Genomic DNA, 10120 nt, shown 5'->3' with positions numbered 1-10120 from the left:
TGGGCAATTCTGGAAGGCCAGCAGAGTAGACCTTTGGTGTAAGAACCATCTGGCCAACTCCAATGTCATGTTTATAACTTGGTTAAGAAGTATTCTCCATTGGAGGCCGGGGGCGGTGGCTCACGCCTGTAATCCCAGCACTTTGGGAGGCCGAGGCGGATGGATCAACAGGTCAGGAGATCGAGACCATCCTGGCTAACACGGTGAAACCCCGTCTCTACTAATAATACAAAAAATTAGCCGGGCGTGGTGGTGGGCGCCTGCAGTCCCAGCTACTGGGGAGGCTGAGGCAGGAGAATGGCGTGAACCCGAGAGGCGGAGCTTGCAGTGAGCCGAGATGGCGCCACTGCACTCCAGCCTGACAGAGCCAGAGCCAGACTCCGTCTCGGAAAAAAAAAAAAAAAAAAAAAAGACCAGCCTGGCCAACATGGCGAAACCCTGTCTCTACTAAAAATACAGAAATTAGCCGGGTGTGGTGGCGGGTGCCTGTAATCCCAGCTATCAGGAGGCTGAGGCAGGAGAATCACTTGAACCTGGAAGGCGGAGGGTGCAGTGAGCCGAGATTGCGCCATTACACTCCAGTCTGGGCGACAGAGCGAGACTCTGTCTCAAAAAAAAAAAAAAAAAAAAAAAAAAAAAAAAAAAAAAAAAATTAGAAATAAAAATAAAAAAGTATTCTCCATTAGGAAGCTTCCTTTCACCTCCCAGGACTGGGTTAGATGTTCCTATATAGGCTTCATAGTATCAGTAGACACTATGAAGACCCAACCCTGAACCATCATATTTCTCACAATATACCCGCCATACTGGAGCAGTTCTTCAAACACCAAAGAACTAAAGCTTCAGGGCATTTGCATATGTGATCAGTCACTTTTCACACTGCTAGCTTTTCATTTTTTTAGGTTTCAGCTTAAATGACACATCTTCAGAGACTTCTTATCACTCTAACTAGATAGAATTCCCATCCTCAACTACTTGTTCTAGTCTTTCACTACCGTGTTTTCTTTCTAACACCTATCAACAATGTGCAATTACTTGATCTTTTTTACTCAGATCTTTTTCTGCTCTCCCACTAGAATATAAAATCACAAATCAAGGAATCTGCTTTACTTATCTGTGAATACCCTATAAGGGACCAGCACAGAATCTTCTCCCAGGGAGGAAGACTATGCCTGCCTGGTTCACCATTGTGTTCTTAGCACCTAGCATACACTGAGGCATTTAATAAATGTTTATTGAATAAATGAACAAACATATAAGTTCCTCCAGAAATACTTATTATAGGGAAATGATCTGAGAAAGCAAAGGCTCTCTTTTTGACCCTACATGTTCAGATTCCTATCATTCAATGCTTAGCTTTGATGTTGCAAAGCATCTCTTTTGGTCACTTTCAATTTGGGAGTTAGAGAGACCAAACCAAACCAAAGAAACTCATACTCAAACAATCCAGAAAAAACCTACCCACTGTTACAGGTCCTGTGATATGAAGAACAATGGAATCTTGGTTATAACCCAGTGTCACAGTGCTCTCAAGAACATTTCCAGTTTGTCTGTCTTGTGTTTCTAAATAAACAGATAATATCTGTATAGTTATATTAGATAATGAAAACCTGGCAAGCGAGTTGGAGTTAAAGTTGTTGTTGTTTTTTACAATAGCCTACAATGATCTGGTTGGCCGGAATAAACCTTTACAGAATATTCTCTTTACCAATACTGCCTGCTTCAGAAAAGCTAATAATGTTAAAACAAAAATAAATACTACAACTTCTCAGATATAGATAAAACTTTATTTATACATAAAAAATTACACTTTAGGAATTCTGTTCCTAAAAACATTCTCTTAGTAAAGCTCAAAATGAAAAGGTTGAAAGGGGCAGTGAACAGCTTTTTAACTGTGTACATACTGCAGTCACAAGCAATTTTTTAAGCTGCAAAAATCATCTCTTCTAAGTAGCATGAGCTTTTGAAACTGCAGACTTAAATCTCACGATGGCATCAAAAGCCAAAGCGAAATAAATCAATATTGTGAAATAGAAGACTTGGCTGTCGATGTTAATTGGGTGCTATCTCCAACCACTTTCCATCATGTTACTTTTTCCTCTTAGGTGTAACTCAACAAATAACTTTTTTCTAATAATACCTATCACTGCACGGAAAAAATGAAAAGAGAAGTGATAAGGGCCTCCTATTAGTAGTTTAATATTAACATTATCTACCCTCAATAAGAAACAAAAAAATGTCATAATGTTTTAGGATAAAATTACTTATACAATAACCATTGATCTATTCTAAAGCATGTAAGCCTTGGTACCATGCAAATCTCAACCTCACTTTTTTTATTTTTGGAGATGGAGTCTCGCTCTGTCGCCCAGGCTGGAGTGCAGTGGCGCGATCTCGGCTCACTGCAACCTCCGCCTCCCGGGTTCAAGCAATTCTTCTGCCTCAGCCTCCCGAGTAGCTGGGACTACAGGCGCACGCCGCCATGCTCAGCTAATTTTTTGTATTTTAGTAGAGACAGGGTTTCACCATGTTGCCCAGGCTGGGTCTCAAACTCCTGAGCTCAGGCAATCCGCCTGCCTTGGCCTCCCAAAGTGCTAGAATTACAGGCGTGAGCCACCGCACCTGGCCAATCTCAACCTCACTTCTAAATAAATCGTTAATACAAAGAATCATTCAGGCCAGGCGCGGTGGCTCACACCTGTAATCCCAGCACTTTGGGAGGCTGAGGTGGGCGGATCACCTGAGGTCAGGAGTTCGAGACCAGCCTGACTAACATGGTGAAACCCCGTCTCTACTAAAAATACAAAAATTAGCTGGGCACGGTGGCGGGCGCCTGTAGTCCCAGCTACTCGGGAGGCTGAGGCAGAAGAATTACTTGAACCCGGGAGGTGGAGGTTGCAGTGAGCCAAGATCACGCCACTGCACTCCAGCCTGGGCAGCAAGAGTGAGACTCCATCTCAATAACAAAAAACAAAACAAAGAATCATTCAAGGTTAAGATGATAAATTAAATGTCAAGTGGTTGCTACATCTAAACAAGATCTACATCTAAACAAGGTTGCTAGCATCTAAAAACTCTTAGATCAGGGCTTTTCTTTTTTCTTTTTTTTTTTTTTTTAGAGCAAGACTTAATTTACCATGTTGTGCCTAATACAAAAAGGATTTCATTTATCTGGTAAGGCAGTCTTACTAGGGGTGTAGCCACCATCTCTCGTCACCCCTCCTTACTTCCCCACGTGCTAAACCCAATAACCCCACCATTTACTTACCAGTAATGTGGTTACTATTTGAAGCATCTAAATCTATTGGAGATGACAATTTAGAGAGCTGGACAAAAATCATATAATTTCAAGTATAACAAACTTAAATGGCATATTCAGTGGTAAGAACATTAAAAGTATCTGCTCCATTATATTAACTTAGTGTTGCTCTTTCTTTCTTCTTCATTTTTAAATTTCAAAAGAGGCCACATTCCTATGACACTTGGCCAAGAAATGTAGGAAATTAAAAAGTCCTTATTAAAATGTCTCCTGCCAGATGGAAAGGAGACTTGATTCAATTAGGCCTTTTGCATCTTTGGAAGTGGGGAGGGGATGAAATAAAGACACCTTTCCGTCCTGTGCAATAACTACTTTGTCCTTTTGTTGTCAATATTCTTGTATTGGGATTAATCTCTCTGTGGGGCAAAACAACCTCTGAAACTGGCCTTACATTTTGTTAAAATTATCCTCAGGTTGGCACAAAAGAGCATTATCTCCAAGGCCAGTAAGGTAGTAACTCCTGGAAGCAATAGGCGGAAAGCAGAGGTTTCTCTCCTTCATGCCAAGGTCATGGTCACTCCAAAGGTGAGGGATGAAACAGTAAATATATAATACAGAAATATCCCTATTCTCTTTAAATGAGGAAAACAAAGAAAAGTAAGTATCCAAAGATAACAATTTTACTTTAAAAAATGCAAATTTCTCAAAAATATATGTTAAGAATTTACATAAGGAAGAGGAGCTACAAAATACTTTTTCCTTTCATTGGGAAAAAATTATAACAAAATTAAATTAATGCAATGGAGACACTCTTGTACAAAATTTTGTGTTCAGAAAATACTGCTCATTAAAAATGACATTTTTAGTCAAAAGGTAACTCTGTTCAATTTTGAGTACACAAGAAGCTTTTTCAATTTGCTTAGGAGAAAAATTCATCTATTTATTTATTTATTTATTTATTTAGAGATGGAGTTTTGCTCTTGTTGCCCAGGCTGGAATGCAATGGTGTGATCTTGGCTCACTGCAACCTCCGCCTCCCAGGTTCAAGCAATTCTCCTGCTTCAGCCTCCTGAGTAGCTGGGATTACAGGCACCTGCCACCAGGCCCGACTAATTTTTATATTTTTAATAGAGACAGGATTTCACCATGTTGGTCAGGCTGGTCTTGAACTCCTGACCTCAGGTGATCCACCCACCTCGGCCTCCCAAAGTGCTGGGATTATAGGTGTGAGCCACTGCGCCCAGCTAATTCATCTTTTTAATAGCAATGCTCCTTTAGTTTGCTATGGTTTACACTGATGCTATGGAAAAAATATACTGTACTGCTATTATTAGAGGAAGAATAATTTGTACCATCATATAAACAGTATACTCAATTTTCATAAAGCTTACATGAACTGGGAATCAGAATATTTTTCCATTAAAAATTTGTGTCTTGGCCAGGCATGGTGGCTGATGCCTGTAATCCCAGCACTTTGGGAGGCTGAGGCAGGTAGATCACCTGAGGTCTGGAGTTCGAGACCAGCCTGGAACAATATATAGTGAAACCCCATCTCTACTAAAAAATACAAAAATTAGCTGAGCATGGTGGTGCACGCCTGTAGTCCCAGCTACTTGGGACACTGAGGCAGGAGAATCGCTTGAACCCAGGAGGCGGAGGTTGCAGTAAGCTGAGATCACGCCACTCTACTCCAGCCTGGGTGACAGAGCAAGATTCCATCTCTCAAAAAAACAAAAATAAACAACAACAAAAATTTGTGTCTCATCAAAACTAGAATACTAGTGGAACAATTGGGATTAATCTGCAAGAAAATATAACTTATAGAATTGGCATTTATTTAACAATAGTTTAATAGTTTAAATAGAATTTCTCATCTTATAAATTTATCATCTTAAGAGGCAGTGCTTAAAGCATTACAAACTTATAATACTCCCAATTAGGGGGGTTATGATTATAAATTTTCCATTTCCATTTTTGTATTCAGGGATTATTAAATTTTTTAAAAAGGCTATTCATGATTGATATGACCCCCGTAAATTAGCTAAAAAAAAGATATGACCCCATAAGTTAGCTACAAACTGTTAAGTACAGCATATAAATGGGTAAAGTTGTCCCAAAGCAAAGTTCCAGGACTCAGAAAGCTTTGGTTGAGATCAGAGATTGAGTCTTACAGATTTCACAATGCTAACAGTTAATGGCATATCTTATCCTGATTGCCTCCCCTAGAAATACTAACTATTAAAGTTGGAAAAACCAAAATAGTTTTTCCTTAGCACATGAGATAACCCAGAGATCTTTCTGACTTAAAAACAATTAAAAAATTAAATAACAAATAAAAAGCCCTGAGTGCTAAAACAAGCAAACTGATTACAAAACAGGCAAAACCCCATACCCTCTATTTTCAAGTAAATTTGTATTCACTGGCTGCAGTTTAAACGGAAAAAACAACAAATTTCAAAGTCATGGATTTACAGGAAGGACTTGACACACTGACTCTAGGGCAGGTTAGGTATATTTCACAAGGAGGTCCAGGCTGTGGTAGAGATTTGGTGGTCAGTGCTGACCAGACCTTAGAGGGTACTTGTGAGACACCACAAAAATCAGGGGGAATGGAAGCCTCTTAAAATAATTATTTGAAGAAAAGTCCCTAATTCCCCATACTTCCACAGAAGCTAAAGGCACATAGAATATTCTGTTCTACATAAAAAACATTCGTTTTATGTTTCCACATGACCTTAAAAGGACATACAGAACAAGGTAAATTTGTATGTTTTTTAAGATTAAAGTAATCTCTAATCTTAAGCAGCCAAAAACAAAGAAATAAAGATGGACAAAGAGTATTCTTCAACTTTTCTTCATTGCACAGGGAAATCCCCCTGAGGTAAGAATAAGAAAACTCAGTAAGTTGGAAAATATTTCTAAATTTAACATATTTTCCTCAAAAATCACATTTGAATATTGATATAGGTTTAATACAATTAAAAATCATAAAGATATTAAGAAGCAACCTCAGCTTTTATGTAATTTCTTTTCTTCTCTTTTTCTTTCTTTTTTGAGACAGTCTCTTGATCTTGTCACCTAGGCTAGAGTGCAGTGGCACGATCTCGGCTCACTGTAACCTCCACCTCCCGGGTTCAAGCAATTCTCCTGCCTCAGACTCCCAAGTAGCTGAGATTACAGGCGCATGCCACCACACCTGGCTAATTTTTATATATATATATTTTTTTAATAGAGATGGGGTTTCACCATGTTGTTCAGGCCGGTCTCGAACTCCTGACCTCAGGTGATCCACCCGCCTCACCCTCCCGAAGTGCTGGGATTACAGGTGTGAGCCACTGGCCTCTTTTTTTTTTCTAAAGAGACGAGGTCTCACTTTGTTGCCCAGACTGGAGTGCAATGGCACAATCACAGCTCACTGCTGCCTTGAATTCCTGGGTTCAAGGGATCCTCCCACCTCAGCCTGCTGAGTAGCTGGGACTATAGGTGTGCTCCACTGCACCTGGTTAGTTTTTTGTAGATATGGGGTCTCACCATCTTAAGCAGGCTGGTCTCAAACTACTGGGCTCAAGTGATCCTCTCACATTGGCCTCCCAAAGTGTTGGGATTACAGGCGTGAGCCACTGCACCCAGCTTTATGTAATTTCTTAATCACCATTCTGAACCCTTGTCAGATTGGGCTATGGATGAATATTGGAATAGTTTTGAACCTTAACTTATAGGGGACCTTTCTAAGCAACAAACATTTCCTAGTTGGGATTTTGTTTAACACACAAACAACCAGCAAGCCTTTCTTCATCTTTAATAAAGCATGCATATTTACTCAAGTATCAAACCACACCTTCCTTTGCCATTTCTCATAAGCTGAATTTTTATTTTAGCATTTTTAATAGCAATGCCCTATTAGGTTATTATGAGGGATTTTTCCAGTAAGCCATATTTTTCATCCCACAAGGCTGACTTTTCAAAAATCACTGTTTACTTATAAAAAATATAAAATTTTTAATCTATTATAAAAGGAAATAGATTTCAGCACAATTATTAAAGACAATAGAGTATTTAGAAAAGTTCACATTGATCAGTATTAACATATACCTCACTGAAATATACTTACTTATAAAAACATATTGCCTTTGCCGTGTGAAAATCTGGTGTTTAGTTCTCTAGATTTTTTTATTAGGGCTTTTTTCTGAGATTCATCAAACCGATTAACCTTGAGATCTTTATCACGGTCAAATGGTATTCTCTCTTGAGGCTTATTTTTGTCTTCAGCAGCCTTACTCTTTAACTTTTTATGATGTATGTCCATAAGAGATTCTGATCTTTTTGATTCCTGGAGAGAGCAGGAGAGCAGAAATAAAAAGTATAGTTTGTATATAGATTATTGACAGAATATGACCATGGAACGGAATAGATAGTAATGGTGCACATTAAGGAGGGCTATTTACAAACCCCAATAGTTTTTTTTTTTTCCAAATCCAAGACAGCATTTATAAAGAAAATATGTAATGAAAAGCATTATGGTTATTTAAATACTAAACATCAGAGTACAAACCAAGAATGGGGTGTGAAAGAAAGAGCAATCATATTGTCACTTCATAGACGTGCTGGTCTTTGAAGGCTAAATGGACGGATAGGAAGGAAAGGCACTGTCAGTCTGAAGCAAAAACAAAGGTAAAAGAAAAGTAGTAAGAACACGGATGTGGCAAAATTCAAGGCCTGTGCAGCATATGTTGGCATGTTCCATAAACTAAGATAATTTTTGTTCCTTTCAGTTTTCTGTCGTTCTCTTTTTCCCTTAATTCCCTCATTTTTTTTTCTCCTTAGCTAGGGTGGGTGTTCACATTTTCAGATGTATCTAGTAAGACAAAGTCTGAGCAAAAACAATGGATTTAATAAACTAGGGACTGACTACAGACCACTGAGTATTGACTAAGGTAAAGGATAGAACAGTCCTGGATGGAAGGAGCAGGGAGGGAGATGGAAAAGGAGATGCAGGTAGTACAGACCAGCAGCCTTCAATCTGGGGTATACGTATCCCTGGGTGCTACAGAGAGTACAGTCTATGGAGTATGAAGGCATGGGTAATTTTAAGGTTATTTTTCCTTGATTCTCTACTTCTTCATGCAGTCTTTCTTACAATTGATTTGGCCTAGACTACCTCTTGTGAAGATGCCATCCCTTTCATTATAGCCCTTTCTCATTTAACAAAGGAGACTATAGAATATTGTTTAGGAAAGCAAAAGTCTTCAGGGTATGAGACAAAAAACCTAAAATACCGGTATGATTGAAACTTCCTTTAATCAAGAAACTGTAAACACAGGAGGGTTCTGTGTCCTTCTGTGTCTGAAACACATTTCTCCTAAGAGTGTAGTGTCCTTTAGAAATGGGTATTTTACCTTTTATTGAAATGTTCTGAATTCAGATATATTGAAGAGTGGGTAATGGAAGAAAAGACAATTTTTGCTTAACAACCATACCTCTTCCAGGCCCTTCCTACTGCCAAAGAATGTACTTGAGGGGGAAGGAGTGAAGAAAGCTCAGTAAAAGCAAAATAACAAGGCACTAGTAAAAAATGCTGAAAGCGACAGTATCTTATTTTATCTAGAAGGTAAAATGGCACCTAGATCAGAATTCAGAGTGTCATATGAATGGTCCTTAACACATTTCTTTGAATGGAAAAAGTGAATCAGAAAGTAAGTCTGGTCTGGCTGATCTGACAACCAGAAATGACTTTGTCAATTAGATTATGTGACAGACATGTCTCATAAATTAACTGAACTCAATCTGGAGCCATAAGGTTTTAGCAGAATGTACAAAAGATACATTAGTAAATATGTATTTAAATTGACACTATTCACATTTTCCTATTTCTGCTCAATATACTGGGTTAAGCAAAGTACTTCTTAAGTATTTTATAAATATTGATAAAGTCTTTAGAAACAAACTGATTAGCAAATCAAGTACTTTCCAATTCTTTATGTTCAACAAAATTGAAGGAGGTAAAAACAAAAAAAATCATCAAATATTGCTAAGAAAAAATAGGTAATCAAGGCTGGGCGTGGTGGCTCACGCCTGTAATCCCAGCACTTTGGGAGGCCGAGGTGGGTGGATCACCTGAGGTCGGGAGTTCGAGACCAGCCTGACCAACATGGAGAAACTCCGTCTCTACTAAAATACAAAATTAGCCAGGCATGGTGGCGAATGCCTGTAAACCCAGCTACTCGGAGGCTGAGGCAGGAGAATCGCCTGAACCCGGGAGGTGGAGGTTGCGGTAAGCCAAGATCATGCCATTGCACACCAGCCTGGGCAACAAGAGCAAAACTCTGTCTTAAAAAAAAAAAAAAAAGATAATCAATACATGGAGCATGGAGAAATAAAACTTAAGTTCCAAATTCAGAAAAATCTGCATTGCAATGATGGTCCTGCTGCTCTCAACACTGGTAACAATGGGCAAGTAATTTAAGTCTCATTTCCCCAGCTGTAAAATGGTAGTAGTCATAATAATAATTTCTAAATATTTGAGGGAAGGAGGGAGGAGTTAAATGATCTAATGAATACAAAGGATTTAGTAGTGTTGGCTATATAAGAAACAATAAATAACTGCTAAATGTTAGATATATTGAGCATTTACTATATCCTCACAACATCTCTGTAAATTAAATGTTGTTATTCTCATTATACAGACTTGGAAAGATCTTATTTCCAAGAAAACTTATTAATAAGATCAATGTGGAAAAAAAATCAAAGGAGATCCTAATGACTCGACAGTTAAGAGGCTATTAATAATACTTTTTGTAAATAGATCAATATGAGGTTTAAGAGAATAACTCAAATTGTTCAAAGAACTGAATGACATCGCTA

At 38.4% G+C, this 10120-nt stretch overlaps 1 protein-coding gene across 6 annotated transcripts in view; it reads right to left on the bottom strand.

Moving 5' to 3' along the window:
- Nucleotides 1–1765: 1765 nt before the first annotated feature.
- Nucleotides 1766–10120, bottom strand: part of GPALPP1 (GPALPP motifs containing 1) — a 43901-nt gene continuing 35546 nt past the window's right edge. For 2 of the 6 annotated variants that reach the window (XM_009440597.4, XM_063792131.1), the window contains exons 8-9: nucleotides 7371–7589; nucleotides 1766–2146 (exon numbers count right to left, since the gene is read on the bottom strand). In XM_009440597.4, coding sequence (XP_009438872.3) covers nucleotides 7371–7589 — 219 coding nt within the window. In that variant the 3' untranslated portion in view covers nucleotides 1766–2146. Of the gene's footprint in view, nucleotides 2147–5091; nucleotides 6136–7102; nucleotides 7590–10120 lie in introns of those variants that run through there. The other 4 variants (XM_509661.6, XM_016925278.3, XM_063792132.1 and 1 more) reach the window with 2 other exon arrangements.

This window comes from Pan troglodytes, chromosome 14, assembly GCF_028858775.2.
Source record: "Pan troglodytes isolate AG18354 chromosome 14, NHGRI_mPanTro3-v2.0_pri, whole genome shotgun sequence".
NCBI classification, from domain to species: domain Eukaryota; kingdom Metazoa; phylum Chordata; class Mammalia; order Primates; family Hominidae; genus Pan; species Pan troglodytes.
This window is presented reverse-complemented; position numbering and strand designations above follow the sequence as displayed.